Genomic DNA, 19,740 nt, shown 5'->3' with positions numbered 1-19,740 from the left:
TCCTGTATGTAAAATGATCAATGTACATTTAAAATGCCAATTACTCACACTTTCATCTTTTTTTTTTGGTTCCTTTATTTCTATCAGACATTTAGTCAGTTCCCTTTCTGTTGTGCTGCGATGTGATGCTACTTTTCCCTGTTTTATTTGTTGTAAGGATTTCTGGTGATGTCACAACCAGAGGAAGCAGCTGTTTGTAGGATCTAATTTTTTATTAACTCCTTGTTTCTGATGACAAGCTGCCAATAATTTCAGTGTTACTTTTGTGCCTTTTTCACATCCCTGTGGCTTAATGGAAATTGTCTTTCCCTATAGAAATCTAGTGATGTATTAGTCAGTGATATTTTAGATCTCTGCTTCTTTTTCTTAAATCCTCACCTGAGGATATTTTTCTATTTATATAGAGTGGGTGGGAGGGAGGGGGGGAGGGGCAGAGAGAGAGAGAGAGAGAGAGAGAGAAAGAGAAACATCAATGTGAGAGACACACCAGACACACTGATTGGTTGCCTCCCACACAACCCTAACCAGGGCTGGGGACTGAACTGCAACCCAGGTATGTGCCCTTGACCAGATTCACACCCGAGACTCTCTGGTCCTTGGGCCGATGCTCTAACCACTGGGCCGAAGGAGCCAGCGCAGATCTCTGCTTCTTGACTTTCTCTGAACCTTAGTTTCTTTATTTAAAAAATGGGGATAATAAAGTCCCTATATCATAAAGGTACTTGTGAGAATGAAGATACAAGGGCTGCCCTGGCCGGTTTGGCTCAGCGGTTAGAGCGTTGGCCTGCGGTCCGGAGAGACCCGGGTTCGGTTCCCGCTAAGGGCACGTACCTCGGTTGCAGTTTGTCCTCGGCCCTGGTTGGTCGTGCGGGTGGCAGCCACTCGATGTGTCCCTTTCACGTCGATGTTTCTCTCTTTCTCCCTCTCTCCCTCCCACTCTAATCTGTACAAAAATTGGAAAAATGTCCTCTGGTGAGGATAAAAAAAAAAAAGATACAAGGGCTTCCAAACAGTTCTTAACATGTAACATAAGCACTGTAAACGTGTTAGTTATTGTTATTTGTTTTTTATAAAAAAGGAGGGAAATACATGGTAGTTGCTTTTTAAATGACATTCTAATTCCTCCAAAAACATTGTACTCTTTAGAGCTTTTATGCTATAGGCTTGTAAGGACTGAGTCGGGAATGAGAGAAATGCTTTATTATTATTCTCAAATATCTTACTTGACTGACAAATATTGGTTAATAGCTATTAACTTTTAGCCAGGGTTGCTTAACTTTAACCTAAAAAAGTCATTTAGTAAGCTTTTCAGTATGTAATTAAGAACAACTTGCATTAGCACTTCCAGATTCTCTTCAAAATTGTTTTTATGTCTGAGCAAAAGCTCTTCTTAGCTCAGGTTGAAAAAAATTATTTGGTGTCTTTGGAAGTTAAGAATTCAGTACTTTGTCATCAAGGATGCCAGATGTGGTTTGCTGGGGCCAGCCTAAGAATGCAAAGACTCTGGGATATCATAAGACAATTCAGATAGAAAAACTTTTCCTTGAGGGTAACGATTGTTTAAAAATATAAAGTGAATAACAAGACAATGGTGTGTTTCTCGACTTTATTGTATTATTATTATTTTTTTAAATAGGAAACAAATGAAACAAAAAATAAAATAATAGGACATTCATGTGCTCACCCACAAGATTAAACAGATGTTAAGATTTTGCCATGTTTGTTTCATATCTCTTCTTTGAAAAACAATAAAGCATAACAGATGTAGCTACAGTGCCATTCCCGTTCTTATTCCTCCTTCCCCAGAGTAATCCTTTCCTTAAAGTTGGTATGCATCATATTTTTGTACTTCTATTGCATGTGTATATATCTAAACAGATTATTATTTTGTGTGTTAAACTTTTATATGATATTTATTCTCATACCAAAGGACACTTAAATTGCTTCTGGGGGTCCATCGTCGTCGTCCCCCCCCCCCCACACACACACACACTATTCCCAACAGTGCTGCAATTGCAATTAATATCTTTCTTGTGCAAAATATGGGGCTTTCCTCTCACAGACCACCTAGAAGTGGGACTGCTGAGGGGTGGGCATCTTCACCTCCAGCTATTTCTAGATTGTTCTCAAAAGGAGATTGTAGTAGAACAGTCTCTTCTGTGATCAGTTTTTATGAGTTCCTATTTCCCAACATACTTGCCAGCACTTGTATTTAGACTTTTAAATTGTTGCCAATTTTAGTAGGTATAAAATGTTACCTCATTGTTTTAATTTGCAATTCCCTGATTACAATGAGATTATCTTTTCATATCTATGGGCTTTTTGGGTTTCCTTCCTATGAATTTTCTGCTCATACCACTTGCCCATTATTCTGTTAGGTTGCTCTTGACTTTGTCGGGTCTATATGTTGCATATATATCTTCTCCCAGTCTGCAGCTTGTCTTTTCACTTGCTTGTGGTGGTTTCTGAGAACAACCCACATTGCTGGATTTGGCTTTTTTTTTTTTTTTTAAGTGGACTTTGCCTCAGTATTTATAAGTTTCATAGGCATACATTTCTCTTCTTTATACTGTCCTTTATATCAAGGTGTACATTCCTTATGCAGTGAGTTCAGTGGTGCTCCTCTTCTTTCTCTTTTCTGGGAACATTTGTTTGCATGTTTGGTAAAATTCATCTGTGAAACCATCTGGGCCTAGTGACTTTTGGTATTTAGTGACTGCTTGATTTATGGGAGTGTTGGAATGATACTTAAATGGTTATAGGGCTATTTGAGTTTTCTATTTATTCAAAAAGTTTTGATAAGTTAGAGTTTTATCTAGGAGATTGCTTATTTCATCTGGACTTTTCAGATTTAACATTATTATAATAATAACATTATCATCAAATGTTATTCCTAGTATTTTCATATCATAAAAATTTCTACCATTTTTGTTTGTTTAAAAAAATTTTTTTTATTGTCAATCCTCACCTGAGGATATATTTTTCGGGTAAGGAGGGAGAAACACTGATGTGAGAGAGTGACATTGATTGATTGCCTCCTGCACACGCCTGACCAGAGATCAGACCCAAAATTCAGGTATGTGCCCTGGACCAGGAATCGAACCTGAGACCTTTTGGTGTGTGGGCCAACGACGCCCCATCCTTCGAGCCACACCGGCCAGGGCTCTACCATATTTGTATTATGTCCCTTTTAAAATTTCTGTTATTTGTGTCTTCTGTCTTCCATATCTGATTTTGTTGATTTGATTTATTATTTATTTTCTTTCTTGTTAATATCTTCTCATAATTTTATGTCGATTGGGTTTACTTTGTTTATTTTCTAATTTCTTGGGTTAGGTTCTTAACTCATTAATTTTCAGTCTTCTCTCATATGTGTTTAAGGCTATAAAATTTCCCTTAAGATCTGTTTTAGCTGTATCCCACAAGTTTTGATATGTCATTGAAAAGGGTTCCCAGACTCAATTTCTATGTGTGCTTATAGGCTTCCCCACACCAATAAGCAGTTCTCAGACACCAGCAGGGTATTGGAGAATTCAACTCAATTCTGACACTCTTCCAGAGATAGCATCACATTCCACATGTTAAAGATGCAGTCCTACAAGACTGCTCCCCTCCCCTGACACATACTTTAGATACTTGTCACAAGTCCAGGTATTACCTGTGCTTCTGACTCACAAATTGGATGTTTAAGGACCCTTTCCTTGGGTTTGATTAATTTGCTAGAATGGCTCACAGAACTCAGGGAGAAAACTCCTTTACTTACTAGATTACTGATTTACTACAAAAGATATTAAAGGATATGAATCAACAAGCCAGATGAAGAGACGTAGGGTAAGGTCCCCGGGTCCCCAGCAAAGGAGCTTCTATCCTTGTGGAGCTTGGGGCCTGGCCTTAATGGCATGGGAAGTGTTCCCCAAGAGACCAGCCAGATGTCCTGGGGTTTTATGGAGGCTTCATTACATAGCTGTGTTACTATATTACAATGACTAAATCATTGGCCATTGGCAGTTGAACTTAATCACCAGCCCCTCTCCCCTGCCCAGCGGTCAGTTGGGGTGAGACTTAAGTTCTAAACCTCTAATCACATGGCCAGTTCTTCTGACAAGTAGCCCCCACCCTTAGAGGGGATCCAAAAGTCACCTTATTAGCATAGCAAAAGACACCTTTATCACTCTCAACACAAAATTTTAAGGGTTTTGGGAGCTGTGAACCAGGAACTATGAATAAAGACCAAGTGTCTTATAAATCACGATAGCACATTCATGTATTTATTGATCAGTTTAAACTTCTATTGGACATTATAATTTTCTGTGTGAATTATTTAGTAAGTTAAAAAAAATTTTAGATGCATTGGAGACTTTTGGTTTATATTTTTCTGTTTTTCTACAGGATATTGATTCCTTAGTATTTTTTGAGATTTGCTTTGTGGTATCCTAATCATTAAAATAATGTTTCATGTTTGCTTGAAACAAATGTGTAGTTTGAATGTTGGCTACAAAGTTGTGTATATCTGTTAGATCAAGCTTGTTACTTTTGTTTGTCTTTTATATTTATACTAATTTTGTCTGTCTGCTTGATCTCCTAAATATTAAAATCTCTAAAGATTATAGCATTGTCATTTTCTTCTTATAGGACAACAAAAGGGGTTCTGTAATAAGTCTAACCGAACATAATCTCACAGGGTGATCTGATCATAATTCCTAACTGAGCAGGTCATGGTGGGTGTCATGCCTCAGGCCTATAACTTCCCTAGTAAAAGGCTATTGTTTCCTTAAGAGAGCCCTGCTCATTGATTCTGTGTGTCTAGTCAACACACTTTTCAAGAACCACATGACTAACAGGATCTTGTTAACTAGTCTATAATCCAATCAGAGATTTCCCTGCCTTCCTTTCTCCCACAGTTAAGTAGTCTTCCTTATGTTCCCTCCTTAATTCCAAAGATAAAAAAGAGCTGCAAAACTGCCATTCTCTGGAGCATTTGAGATCTTGCTTCTTGGCATGTAGTCAATTTGGCTCAAATAAACTTATAAAAATTCTCTACAGGTTTGGACATTTTCAAGGAAATGTCAATTTTTGCTTTAATAATTTTGAAAGCTATGTAGTTAGATGAGTTTAAAGTTCATAGTAACTATAGCTTCCCCGTGAATTGTTTCTTTAAATGTTTTGGTGCACGCGATGACGCTCAACTGAGTCACACTGGCCAGGGCGCTGTCTCTTTTTGTTTAAAATGTCTTTTGTTGTCATTCATTTTTGAATGATAGTTTTTCTGGGTATAGATACATGGGTAGTTGTTTTTCTTAGCATTTCCTAGATATTTTCCCGGGTCTTTGTTTCTGTAATTGCTTTTGAGAAATCTGCCCAGAGTTAGTTAATTATTTTCTCTGTAGGTAATCTGTCTTTCCTCTATGGCTACTCTTGAGACTTTATCTTTGTTTTAGGTGTTTTAAATTGCATTAGGATGTGAATAGATGTGGATTTATTTTTACTTACTGTACTTGAGACTTATGCCTCTTGAATCCAAAGACTTATGCCTTTAATTGAACCCGGAAAATTCTCAGCCATTATTGCTTCAGTGTTTGCCTCTCTTCCATTCTCTTTATCCTGTCCCTCTGGAATGTCAGTTTAAATGTGCATCAGACCTCGTCCTGGCCTTCCTGTCTCAGAGTGTTTTATTTATTTATATTTTTATTCTCACCCAAGGACATTTTTCCATTTTTTTGTTCAGAGTGGGAGGGAGAGAGAGGAAGAGAGAGAGAGAAAGAAACATTGACATGAAAGGGACACATTGAGTGGCTGTCTCTCGCATGACCCAACCAGGGCCAGGGACAGACTGCAACCGTGGTACATGCCCTTAGTGGGAACCGAACCCGGGCCTCTCTGGCCTGCAGGCCGATGCTCTAACCGCTGAGCCAAACCGGCCAGGGCTCAGAGTGTTTTAAATTATGAAATACCACACATGCAAAAGAGTAACTGTATCTATAGTTTAAATAATAACAATATATTATATTATGCAACAATATGTTAATAATATTATTATAAAATGATCCCTTTGAGCCCACCACCAGCAGTTTGAGCAGCACAACATTGCTTGGAGTAGTAGCTCCAGGGGCGGAGTACTCACATGGTATTTGTGAGGATGCAATAAGCAATTAGGTGAAACCAACTGGCTTACTTGCTTAATAGCAGTTTCTTCTTTAAGGAAATATACTATCAGGGATGTGGTAGAGTGAGTTCTGGCAGTTGTTAAATTTTGGGTAACATTTTTTTTAATCCTCACCCAAGGACATTTTTGCATTAATCTTCAGACAGAGCGGGAGGAAGAGATAGGGGAAGAGAGAGAGAGAGAAACATCGATGTGAGAGAGACACATCAAGTGGTTGCCACCCACATGACTCAACCGGGGCCGGGGACAAACCACACCACCAAGCAACTGAGGTACGTGCCCTTAGCGGGAACCGATCCCCGGACTCTCTGGTCCGCAGACCAACGCTCTAACTGCTGAGCCAAACTGGCCAGGGCAATTTTGGGTAACATTTATTGAGCACTTCAAGTGCTGTGACAGTACCAAATTTACCTTGTCTCAGTTAATCCTCATATCAACTCTTGAAGAATGAACTATAATGTTCCCATTTTACAGGTGAGGACCTGAGGTTGAGAGATGAAATAATTTGTCCAGGACCTCAGAGCTAGAAAATGGCAGAGCCACATCTCCAGCCCAACCGTCTGGTTCTCAACCATTGGTGCTTCACTGGCTGTATATGACCCATGTGGCTTCTCTTATAACACCCAGATTCTGTACAAGAGTGTGTTTGTTCATTGGCATTTTCTTTTATGAATTCCTTTTTGGAGGATGCAATTCAGGAGATTCAAAGTGGAGTTAATTAGTTTTGCAAGAGAAACGGGGGAGCATGTGAAAGAACTCAGGCCATAGGTCTGTGTACAGGTCCATCCAGCTTTACACCTCAACTTAGAACTAACCTTTCTCTGCAGGAGACATTCCCAAAGACCTGACCCCTCACAGGCCTGGTTGAATGCCCTTCTGTGTTCCTGCCACCCTTGTGCCTGTTCTGGAGCATGTCTCATGATGCACTGTAATTATTGGTTTAAATGTCTTTTCTCTTCTCCCTGGACTCCATGCTCAGCCAGAATAGGGCTCTCCTGTTCTCTTCTGTATCTCCAACACTCAGCACACTGTCTGGCCCCTAAAAATGCACAAATAACACATATTTGTAATTCTTAAGGGTAGAGTAAATTAACATATTATGCTTGAAGAACTAATAATAAATGACAGTAGTTTTTTATTGAGTATTTACTACATTCTGAGTACTATAGATTTTTTTATATCCATTGTACAGATAATTGTAACACTAAGTTATGATTTACCTAAAAACATTCTCTCATTTAATCCTCACAGTAATTCTGGGAAATAAGTATTATTGTTACTCATTTTATAGATGATGATCTGAATCTCAGAGAGATTACATGACTTGCCTAAGGTCACTCACTGTTTAAGTAGTAGAGTCTGCATTGGAATCATATTTGTTTGACTCTGGAGCTGATGGTCTTTGCACTTTAGCACACTGCTTCTCTGAAGATTTCTGTAGCCAAGTCAAAGTGGAGAAATCATAGAATTCATTGATTTTGAAATATTGCCAAGAAACCTGCCCCAGTGTTGTGATGTCTTGCCATAACCAGAGAGCAACAACAAAAAAAGGGTTCAGTTTTATGTTGCAGTGATTTCTTTTGTTCACCTGCTGTTAGAGCATGTAGAACCTCAGCATGGACTAACATTAACCTGTTTGAAAAAGGTAGTAGCTTTTGTACACCTGTTGTTACAGCAGCATTTGTTCTGATTAACACAAAAATGGTCTATGTGTACCATGAGCAAACTGTGATGGCTGCTTATGACCAACATTAAAAGTTGTATTCTCGCCCTGGCCGGTTTGGCTCAGTGGTTGGAGCATTGGCCTGCGGTCTGGAGAGACCTGGGTTCTGTTCCTGCTAAGGGCATGTACCTCGGTTGTGGTTTGTCCCCAGCCCTGGTTGGGTCGTGTGGGTGGCAGCCACTCGATGTGTCCCTTTCACGTCGATATTTCTCTCTCTCTCTCTCTCTCTCTCCCTCCCACTCTATCTGAATAAAATATCAAAAAATGTCCTCAGGTGAGGATAAAAAAAAAAGTTGTATTCTTGCTCGGCTGGTGTGGCTTAATGGATTGAGCCTCGTCCCATGGACTGAGAGGTCCCAGTTCAATTCCTGGTCAGGATACATGCCCGGGTTGAGGGCTCGGTCCCCAGTAGGGAGTGTGCAGGAGGCAGTCAATGGATGTGTCCCTCTCACATCAATGTTTTCTGTCTTTCTCTAAAAAAATCAATAAAAACATTTTAAAAAGTGATATATTGATTATTTTTAAAATTATATTCTTAATGAGATGTGGAACTGGATAATGGATGAGATATAAGCTTAGGTTAATTCAATTACACGCTCCGGCTGGCATTTCTGTTGATTAAAGACAGCTGAGAGACTGAGACATTAAAACATATCCTTTAGCCCCTAAGCAATAGCTAAAGTGTTTCTTTTTATTGCCTTAACTTTGCTTGCTTTTCATTTCCAGAACTGTTAACTTGTGTATTCAAGATTATTAGCTTATTATAGTAAAAGTTATATTTTACATTTTGAATAATACCAAATTGTTTTTTACAGTAGAAACATACATATAATTTATTTATTTATTTATTTATTTATTTATTTATTTATTTATTTATTTATTTTTCTTTATTGATTTTAGAGAGAGATGAAAGGAAGAGGGAGAGAGAGATGGAAACATCAATGAACGAAAACATCGATTTGCTGCCTGTTGCATGTCTCTTACTCGGGACTGGGCCCATAACCTCGGCATATGCCCTGGCCAGGAATTGAACTGGTGACCTCAGGGTGCATGGGTTGATGCTCAACCAGTGAGCCACACCAGCTGGGCCATACATATAATTTATAATTTGGCTATCATTGAAAAATATTTTGGTAAAAGACCAGTGTCTTCTCTTTTGTTATGTCTGTTAATGCAGCTGATTAAACTCTTGGTGGTACTAGAGATTTGAATCTTTAATTTGGTGGAGTGTCCTCAGTAGTAACTATTTTTAGAAATGAAAGTTAACAATTCTTACTAGTTGACACTGACTAATATGCAGGTCCATCATATGTAGACTGTTGGAAAGTTTTGGGTGGAGGTGATAAAGGAAAAATGGGTCTGAGAAAACACAAACTCTGTGGCATTGATGTTACATAATAAATTTTTTTCTCTCTACTTTCAGACTGGTCGAATTGACAAATCCTACCCTACAGTATGTGGCCACACAGGACCAGTGCTTGACATAGATTGGTGTCCACATAATGATCAGGTCATTGCCAGCGGTTCAGAGGACTGCACGGTTATGGTAAGCTCCCAGGGTGTGGCATGCACATAGGCCAGTAAGACTCACCTACTGCTTTCAGAAAGAGTGTGTGTGTTGAGGCTTGAAAAGCACAAAATCAGAGCAGTTTTTATTGTCCTTTGGCTTATACGGGATTTAGTGACATTAAAGTTTAATGGCAGATAAACCTTTTATAAAGCCCTTATATCAAGAGGTTGTACTGTGTTGTCTTTTTTCTTCTTTTGTATGAGTGTGTGTTTGTATGTGCTTATTGATAGTTTTGTGGGGAGATTTTAGAGAAATTGAAATGGCTTTTTAGTAATTCTGTAAATGCCATTGTACCATGTGACCCCCCCCCCCCAAGGAGAGAAAAAACTTCTACTAAGAATTGTACATTACAATGAAATGAGATCCCAAAGGTTATACAGATAAGAAGGGGTATGTAACAGATACTGAGGGATAGTAAAGAGTTTTTGCAAGTGCTTCTTTCCAAGCTAATATCGAAAGGTGTGTTCTGTCTGGTGGACACTGGTTAGGAAAGTTTTTTTTGTGTAACCATACAGACATTTTGAAAGATTTTTAAAGTTTTTTATATTTCCTCATTTTTATTCTCACCCGAGGACATTTCCATATTTTGTTCAGATAGAGTGGGAGGGAGGGAGGGAGGGAGGGAGGGAGAGAGAGAGAGAGAGAAACATCGACGTGAAAGGGACACATTGAGTGGTTGCCACCCACACGACCCAACCAGGACCGGGGACAAACTGCAACCGAGGTACATGCCCTTAGCGGGAACCGATCCCCGGTCTCTCTGGACTGCAGGTCGACACTCTAACTGCTGAGCCAAACCGGCCAGGGCTATGTTCCCTTATTTGGATTCCAAAATTAGGTTACGTATGAAATCAGGCTTTGGGGTACTGTTTTTTTTAGTTTTTTTTAATTGATTTGAGAGAGAGAGGGAAAGAGAGAAACATCTTATCAGTTGCCTTCTGCGTGCACCCCAAACTGGAAACCTGGGTATGTGCCCTGACCCAGGAATTGAACCCATATCCCTTTGGTGCACTTGACAATGTTCCAACCAACTGAGCCACCAGTGAGGGCTGGGGTACTTTTTAATGTAAAGCTTCTTTTTCTTATGTTCTTCATAGTCTTAAAAATAAAATTATTGGTTTGGATCAATTTTTAATCTTAGCCCAAAATGTGTTGAAAAGGTTAGGCGTAGCACAGATGGGAGTACTGCAATAAGTCCTGAAACAGGAAGTGTAGTAACTGATTAGTTGAGGGAGTATCACATTCATTGGGGGGAGCTGAGAGAACCACTACTTTATTTTTCTCTCCATTTTCTGTGAACTGAACCAGACTTAGAAATATTGTTTGGAAGCCTTTATTAATTAAAATTATTTTATATAAACACAAATTAATGCCTGAACTGTGTCATTTAAACATTTATTCATTTTTCCTCATGGACTTTTGGCTGAGGATAACTCCTCCTGTGATCTCATAATTTTGGCATCCAAAGCATATTAAAGAAATATGCTTCTGTTAAAAGGAATTGTTCCGTTTAATGTGCCTTGCTAAATTGATCATTTTAATGGCCACAGACACATTTTGCTAAGGGAAAGGAACAGTATTTCGACCTAATGCCAAAATCTTCAACTGAGAATCTTAACCTCTCTTGAAAGAGCAGGTTTGATCCATCACTCTCTGTCTTCAGCTTTATTGGTCATGTTGTCCCCTTAAAAAAACACCTTTATATTATAAAACACACCAAAGTTATAGCCTTTTAGACTCTTCTATAAGTCCCATCCCATTCACAACCCCCTCCCTCCCTAAAAGTAGCCACTATTCTGAATTTTCTACTACTCACTTTCTTTATTTTTTGGCAGAAAAACTGTTTTTTTTACTTTATATTTTGAGATTATTTTACATGTAGTTGTAAGAAATAATAGAAACCAAGTACACACCCTTCCTGCAATTTCTTGCAGTGGTGACATCTTGCATAAGTATAGTATAATATCACAACCAAAAAATTGACATTGATGTAATCTACTAACCCTATTCAGATTTCACTTGTTTTCGTATGCATTCTTGAGTGTGTATTTAGTTCTATGCAGTTTTATCATGTGTGTAGCTATCACATGTGACCAAATATCACAGTCAAGATACAGCTCCATCACAAGGATCCCTCAGGCCACCCTGTTACTAGTCACCTCCTTTGTTCTCTGCTCCCTATACCATGACAACCACTAGTCTGTTCTCTAGCTTTATAATTTTGTCATTTCAAGAATGCTAGGAGTGGAATCATACATAATGTAACCTTTTGAGGTTGACTTTTTTTCACTCAGCACAGTTCCCTTGAGATCATCCAAGTTGTTGTGTGTTTCAGCTCAGTAGTTCATTCCTTTTTATTGCTGAGAAGTAAGTATTCCATGATATGGATGTGCCACAATTTGTTTAACCATTCATCACTGAAGTACATTCGGATTATTTCCAGGTTTGACTATTATAATAATGCTTTATGCAGATTTTTATGTGGATAAAGTTTTCATTTCTCTGAAATAAATGCCCAGTGATTTGAGACTCAAAACTGCAGCAGCCATTTGGTTATACCATCAGAGAGAACTCCCTTGACCACCCAGTTTAAAAAGATACCCCAATTACTCTCCATCCTCCATATCCTGATTCATTTTTATCCATAGCATCTTTCATATTATGTATTTATTTTTTTATTTTATTTATTTATTTTTTTATCCTCACCCGGGGACACTTTTTCATTCTTTGTTCAGGTAGAACAGGAGGGAGAGAGAGAGAGAGAGAAACATCGATGTGAAAGGGACACATCGAGTGGCTGCCACCCGCACGACCAACCAGGGCCGGGGACAAACTGCAACCGAGGTACATGCCCTTAGCGGGAACCGAACCCGGGTCTCTCTGGACCGCAGGCCGACGCTCTAACCGCTGAGCCAAACCGGCCAGGGCTATGTATTTATTTATTGGTTTGCATATTGTCCGTATTTCCCTGTGGACAGCAGCTCTGTGAGTGCAGGAGCCTAGAAGAGAGCCTTAGGCCTCGTCAGGTCCTGCTCAGTTTGGTGTCTTTCACTACACCGTCTTAGTGCTGGCAAGACAAGCTGCCTGAGGCCCTAGCATCACGCACACATCCCAGGCTCTGTCACCAGACCTGGGGGCTCGTGCTCCTGCTTGTTCTGCCCAAGGGTGGGTGGCTGGGCCGCCTCCATTCTCTCCAGAGGAAACCATGCAGGACCCAAGTCCTTGCCTTTCTTTATGGTTTTAATTACTCAAGTGTGCATCTCTAGACACTGTAGCTTAGTCTTGCAAGTTTTAAAAACTCGGTATGTCTTTTAATTAAATCTTTTGAAATTTCCCTTCCTCTCTATCTAAAAAATCAATAAACATAGCCTCCAGTGAGGATTTAAAAAAAAAGAACACTGTATAATAGATCACGTGGTTTCAAACAACACCCATTTAAAACTAAAATAAAAATAAAAAACAAAAGTTCTGTGTAGTTTCTGAAGCCTAGGTAGTGACCCATGAGCTACAAATAGTGGATAGTATATCAAGGCCTCATTCTAGTAGAGAAAGGGTATTGAGAAAAGCTGGAGACTGGGAGTTCTGAGCACGTGCAGGTCTCAGTTGCCTTACATGTAAAATAATAAAAGTAATGATATGAAAATGCCAGTTGAGGGATCAAGAGATGTATAAATGTACAATGAGTTATTTATTTACAGTGAGTTATTTTTTGCAGTGAGTTTTGATATGTACCTGTAGTGGATTCACAACATAAGAATACCTTTAACAAATATTTAGTAGAAAAAATAGTCGAACTGATTTATTAAATGAACTGTAAAAGGATAAAATGAATTTTAAAAACAGCTTCTTAGCCCTGGCCGGTTTTGCTCAGTGGTTAGAACATCGGCCTGCGGTCCAGAGAGACCCGGGTTCGGTTCCTGCTAAGGGCACATACCTCGGTTGCAGTTTGTCCCTGGCCCTGATTGGATCATGCGGGTGGCGACCACTCAATGTGTCCCTTTCACATCAATGTTTCTCTCCCTTCCACTCTATCTGAACAAAATATGGGAAAGTGTCCTTGGGTGAGGATAATAAATTAAATAAATAAATAAATAAATAAATAAATAAATAAATAAATAAATAAATAAAAACAGCTTCATATAATTGTGGGATAATTTCATTAAGTCCTAAGCATTTAAGCATATATTTGTTAATTTTGTGAGCATTGATTTAATGACAGTGATGTCATTTTGATTGCCGTGTTGGAAGGAATGCCAGTCTTGTGGTACATTCCTCCATCTTTCAGAGATGGCTTCTTTAAGCAGCCCCAAAGTAAATTACATTGGCATCATTAAATGTACTTTAATGTGCATTTAAGGTACTACTTTTAATATACAACTATTTAAAGTGTTAGCCCTGGCCAGTTTGGCTCAGCAGTTGGAGCGTCGGCCCACGGACCAGAGAGGCTGGGGTTCGGTTCCGCTAAGGGCACGTACCTCGGTTGCAGTTTGTCCCTGGCCCTGGTTGGGGTTGTGTGGGTGGCAACCACTCGATGTGTCTCTCACACATCGATGTTTCTCTCTCTCTCTCCCCCTCTCTCCTCTCTCTCTCAAGATAAATGCAAAATAATGTCCTCAGGTGAGGATAAAAAAAAAACAACAACATAAAAATAAAGAGATGTTTTATATCAGCAAATGCAATTACATAAATTTCGTTTTCTCCTAGAAACTGTACTTCACTCCTTGGTTTTTCATATTTTTGGTACTGTTGAGTTTTTTTCCTCCAACAATATCTTCTCATAGATTGTTCTAGAAAATATGGCTACTAGTATTGTACTTGGGAAAATTTTAGCTCCAAGAAAATAGTTCTTTAAATAGTACAGAGAGCAGCCAAATTTAGTTTTGTGAATGGTGTTGATTCAACATTGTCCCTTATCTGCAGGGTAGTAATCAAACCCAAATTTACAAAATGGCTAATTCAGCGGGATTGCATAATTCTTTCTTGCAGAATCTGGGAGAGGAAAAGATCTTGAAGGCAGAGTAGGTATCTTATTTGTCTCCAGCTAGATGGTCTGAACAGTTCCAAATGATTACATTAAATGGACACTTTCCCATTCTCCCAAATCAGCCTCACGCTTCTATGGAAATCAGTAAGAACAGACTCACTATTTTGCGCATTTTTGCTTCTGTTGTAAATTTTCCTAATACAGTTTTTGTCTTGGAATAAAAATGGAAGTGATGTTATGGTTGGTGATGAGAGTGCGTTCCTCAGGATCCTGTCCCTCTCGGTCCTTCAGCAGGGCTTCATGTTATTTCCTTTTTGTACAGATTATATCTGGGCCATTTGCCAGTGGTGTTATAGCCCTGGCAAATTAGAAACCAGTCTCAGTTCTTGATTTTCCCAAAACTAATGTTGTTTCTAGTGTCATGGTTCATTTATGAATGTCGTGACTCTCTGCCTCCTACCCCTTGGGGTTAGTGGATCTGTAGGGGATTGTACTGCTCTGCAGCTGCTACAGAAATATAAGCTTCTTCCTGTCTCTCAAAGTCACCTCTTTCCTTCTTTTTCCCTTTGGAATTGGTTTCCTTAGCATTTAAAAAATACGGCCTTGGGGGGGTGGTGCGGATAGCCTTTTTTATGGCTGTAATTCTAGTGCCTAGCCCAGTAGCAAGTTCATGATGGGTATTTAAAGTAGGGAAGCAGTGTCTGGAAACACTGTATGCGCTTTACTTTTGCACTGTGTTTGAGAAGTAAAACCATCAAACAAATTACACTTTAAAATTACTACTAGAGAGAAGCCTAAGTTTCTTAATTTTCCTTGTTTCTTGTTGGAAACATTTTCTTGAGCTGTCCTTTTTCCATATTCAGAATTTCACATGTGAAAGGCTGCTGGTGATACAGTAGTTCTTGAACACATGCTTCAAGTTGTGTTTTTCCAGAACCACAATGGGTTCTCACTGGTTGATTCACTTTTTCATCTGGAAGCCCTTGGGACTGATTGCGTTTTTCCCTTTCTTTCAAGAGAGAACAAAACATTGCCATAGTAATGTGTTGTCCAAATAGAAAATTTCAGGAACACACGTTATTATTTAAAAAAACAAAAACAGCAAGTGGCGGGGGCACATAGCTTCTAGTCCCTGCTGGGCTACGATGCCCACTCTCTGGCACAGCAGAGGATGTTGGATACCTTTTTCCTCGCTACTCACTGCGTGTTTTTGAAAATGCTAATGGGTATTAGAGCCTGTATCCATGGAGCAGAGAAGCTAATGGACCTGCCTGGTGATCACAGCTGTCCTCATCTGTGCTAATTGGCCTAGGTGTGAGCTAGAGCCTTCAGGCATGTGATATTTTGGACGTAAATTAAACTGTTGGGTACAGTGCTGAATTAACATGAAGATAAGACTCATTCCAAGAAATTATGACGTTCTGACTTAAAAATACATGGCAGTCATAGTAACAGCAAGAAAAATAATCATGGGGACTTTTCTTGCCAAGTGCTGTTTTTAAGCCTTTATGTGCGTGATTATAGTGAATCATTGTACTAGCAAAGTAAGACAGGAGGAGCTCCCATTTTACAACCTAGGAAACATGCCCAGGGAGTTTTGTCTAAGGTCTCCCTATTTGAGTATTTCACATTAAGGTAGTGCTTAGGTGTGCGAAATGTTCTAGCTCATTTGACCTTTCCAGTAACCCCTGAGGAAGCAGAGCTGATACTGTCTCCATTATCAAACAAGGAGATCGAGGGTCCAAGAAGTGAAGTCCCTTTTTAAGCTAACATGGCCAATTAGTCTCCCAGCTCTGACGGGAGCCCGTGTATCTTCTGACATCCAGGCTGCGCCCCAGGTTGCACACAAGAATAGTCAACATGTACCAAGTGGCACTTTTGCTCTTGGTTGCAGAAGGCAAGACCTCTTCAGTCCAAATGGGAAGGCCAATGCCCGAAGCAGCAGACAGTCCTAAAAAGGGCAAAGAGCCACATAATGACAGGCCTATGGGTAGGGCCAGCGGTCACCAAGCAAGGGGTGTGTATGCTTTGTGTGGAGAGACTTACAGCTCTGCCCACTCTTTCCACAGGCCACAGTGGAGAACAACACCACCTTTATTTACCAGCAGAGGCAAGAGCTCCGTCATCTTTTCATTTAGTTTTATAGGCTTTTCCAGTCACTTGCTCCTCCTGCCGTGAGTCCTCGTGCCTGTGCTATCTTTTTCACTCCGGCCTTTTTCCTGTCAGCTGCTCAGCCAGCCTCGTTGGGGCATTCACTTTTTTTTTCTTTATTAACTTTAGAGAGAGAGGAAGGGAGAGGGAGAAAGTGATAGAAACATCGATGAGAGGGAACATTGACTGGCTGCCTCCTGCATACCCCTCACTGGGGATTTGGTCCACAATTTAGGCATGTGCTCTGACTGGGAATCGAACCGGTGACCTCTTGTTGCATGTGTTGACACTTAACTACTGAGCCACACCGGCCGGGCAGGGGCATTCATTTTTTAGAAAATTACTATATGCATCTGGGTTGTTTTGTTTTGAAACTGAATACTTGATTTCCTTCCTTCCTCATACCCTTCCTTCTTTCCTTCTTCCTCCTGTCACCTATCTGACTCCTTTTTATCCTTAGAGGTCCTCTCCCTAGGGAGCCTTCCTAGACATACCAAACTTGAACAGCAAGAAGGTAACCTCTTGACCCTTGTATTTTTGTTCAGCACTCGGCTTATACCAGCATATCCTTGGTTACATACACTGTGGTTTCCTTGTAATAACAATAGTTAACACTTTTCCAGAGCCTGCCTTAAGCCAGGCATTATTCTAAATGCTTTAGATGCCAATTACCACATTAGTCCTCAAAACAACCCAGTGAGGGCAAGTTTATTATTACTCCCATTTATAGGTGAGGAGACTTAAGGCCCAGACAGGTTAGCGAATGTCCCCAAGGTTATACAGCTGATATGTAGCTGAATCAGGAACAGAACAGTCTGTTCTAGTTCGCGAGCCCGTGTTCTTAGCCACTGCACTGTACTGTCTCTGCATTTTTGGGGTGCTCATTGTATGCCAAGTACTGTTCTAGGGCTGTATTAACCCATTTAATCCTCACAGCAGCCCTAGAAAGTATAGGTACTGATGTTGCCTCTGTGCACAGTGATGCTGGGTTGTTTGCCCAGGACCATCACAGTAAGTGGCCCAGGCAGGATTTGAACCAGGATCTGTTTGGCTCCAGAGCCCATGCTTCAATCCTCTACGTCATACCCCTTGTCTTTGCTGTCTTAGGTTTTCAGTCTTATGGAAGTCTCTACTTTTCTCCTCCTTTCCCACCTTGCCTGGTAATGGACTGCCTCATGTGACTACTCAAGAAATGTGTTGCCCACCTCCACCCAGCCCCCTCCCCCTCTTCTTTTGGTCCTCCCCACACTATTGTCTGTGTCCATGGGCTGTGCATATATGTTCCTTAACTAATCGCTTCACTGTTCTTTATCCAGTCCCCCCCACCCCTTCCCCTCTGACATTTGTCAGTCTGTTCCATGTATCCATGCCTGTTTCTGTTTGTTTATCAGTTTATTTTGTTCATCAGATTCCACATCTTAGTGAGATCATATGGTACTTGTCTTTCTCTGACTGGCTTATTTCGCTTAGCATAATAATCTCCATCCAGGTCCATCCATGCTGTCGCAAAAGGTGAAGAATTCTAAAAAAAAAGAAGAAATGTGTTGCATAAATGTAACCAAGGTAGTAAAATGAATTAGGTGCCTGTATTAAATGCATAAACCTAGTAGAAGTAACCATTGGATCTTCCAGAAGTGACATATAGAAGGAACAGAGTTTCCTTATTTTAAAAAGTATATAATGTTTTGCTTCATCATTAAAATTTTCTTACAGTCCAGGGAGAAGGTGGATGAAGGGAAAGGTGAAGCTCCTTGGTGAGCTCTGCTCCTGCCCTGATATTTAAGCTGGAAATGATTATTACCAAAGCCTCCCATTACTCCACGCTTCCTCAGGGACTTAGAAGATGCACTATTTATTTCATCATGGTCAATCAGGCACAGAGGTTTTACAGTCCTTGCAAGAAAAACTCAGTAGCCCATGCTTATGGTGCCATCTGGAGATGGCAAGTGGTATTACCACTCTTTTGGTTCTAAGCCTGGATCAGAATTCATCTTGCAGAATGCATTTCCTGTTGCTAAAATCTCATTTCCTGATTGTTTCTCTGCTGACGTCATGCTTGGGCCAAATTAGTAGTCATTTTCTGTTCGTTCTGTTCAAATTTCTAGCCTTCTTTTATATTCAGATAGTCAAGTTCAATTTGAAGCTGTTTTACTAATCATAAACCCTTGAATAAAAATAGTGCCTATCAGGATGAAAACATATATAGTGCTAGGCAGGTGGGGTGAGGGAGCGGAAGCCCACACTCCCCCAGGGGAGAGGCTGTGGTCTGGGTGAGGGACAGAGAGAGACAAGGTACGTTTTCTGTTTGCTTTCTATGCTTGTTTGCATCTGCCTTGTTTAAATTTTGCTGAATGATGAGGGTTCAGGGGAAATTAGGAGACATCCTAAACTTGGGCCTTCAAAAGTCATGTTTATTTTGCCATGATTTGCAAAAGGGGTTGTATTTAGCTGGGGCAGAATTTAGCTGTAAAAATTAATGGTCACCTAACTAATGACTTTTTCCCACTCTTCAGGATGGCAAACTTTTTGTTCTAATTTTTGTGCAGGACAGCAGAACTGAGTTGAACCGTAAATATTCCTCAAATTCAGATCTCTGTCTTTCACTAAGCAATTGAAAACAGATAGTTGTTTGTCTCCTTAAAAATCCCCAACAAAGGAAAATTTTGTTTATCACTTGTTCCACTCTTGTGTATAACGTTTTATTGGCAAGTTCTAAATTTTTCATGAACCAGTTCCTTAAAATCGTTTTTGCTGGTAAATTACTTATTTTAATCTTCATATATAAGAAGATAATTACTTTAAATTTAAGCTTTTTCACAAACTTACATATTACTTAATATCTGGTTTTCCATAGGGTTCTTGGTGCTTGCTATTCAGCTTAGCTGTGACTCACACCTTTCTTCTTAGAGGGTGGTTCTTCAGTCTGTTAAAACCCAGGCCTTCCACTGTTAAGCCTGAAGTTTCTTGATGCTTTTCTATTCCCTTCTCCCTCCGTTGCCCAGGCACGTTTCCAGTTAAGATGTCTTCTGAATTTTTACCTGTTAAGAGGCATTTTAAACAGCTTTATTAGATATAATTCACATATAGTTCACCCTTTTTAAGTGTACAATTCAGTGATTTTTTTTAGTATATTTACAGATATGTACAAC

General features: G+C 39.8%; 1 protein-coding gene across 6 annotated transcripts in view; it reads left to right on the top strand.

Moving 5' to 3' along the window:
* CORO1C (coronin 1C) overlaps positions 1–19,740 on the top strand; it is an 81,161-nt gene that overhangs the window by 46,950 nt on the left and 14,471 nt on the right. For all 6 annotated transcript variants that reach the window (XM_036276746.1, XM_036276749.1, XM_036276750.1 and 3 more), the window contains exon 3: positions 9,310–9,432. In XM_036276746.1, the coding sequence (XP_036132639.1) occupies positions 9,310–9,432 (123 nt within the window). The remainder of the gene's footprint in view (positions 1–9,309; positions 9,433–19,740) is intronic.

This window comes from Molossus molossus, unplaced genomic scaffold, assembly GCF_014108415.1.
Source record: "Molossus molossus isolate mMolMol1 unplaced genomic scaffold, mMolMol1.p scaffold_m16_p_22, whole genome shotgun sequence".
NCBI lineage: Eukaryota > Metazoa > Chordata > Mammalia > Chiroptera > Molossidae > Molossus > Molossus molossus.
The sequence above is the reverse complement of the archived record's forward strand: the minus strand, read 5'-3'. Positions and strand labels throughout refer to the sequence as shown.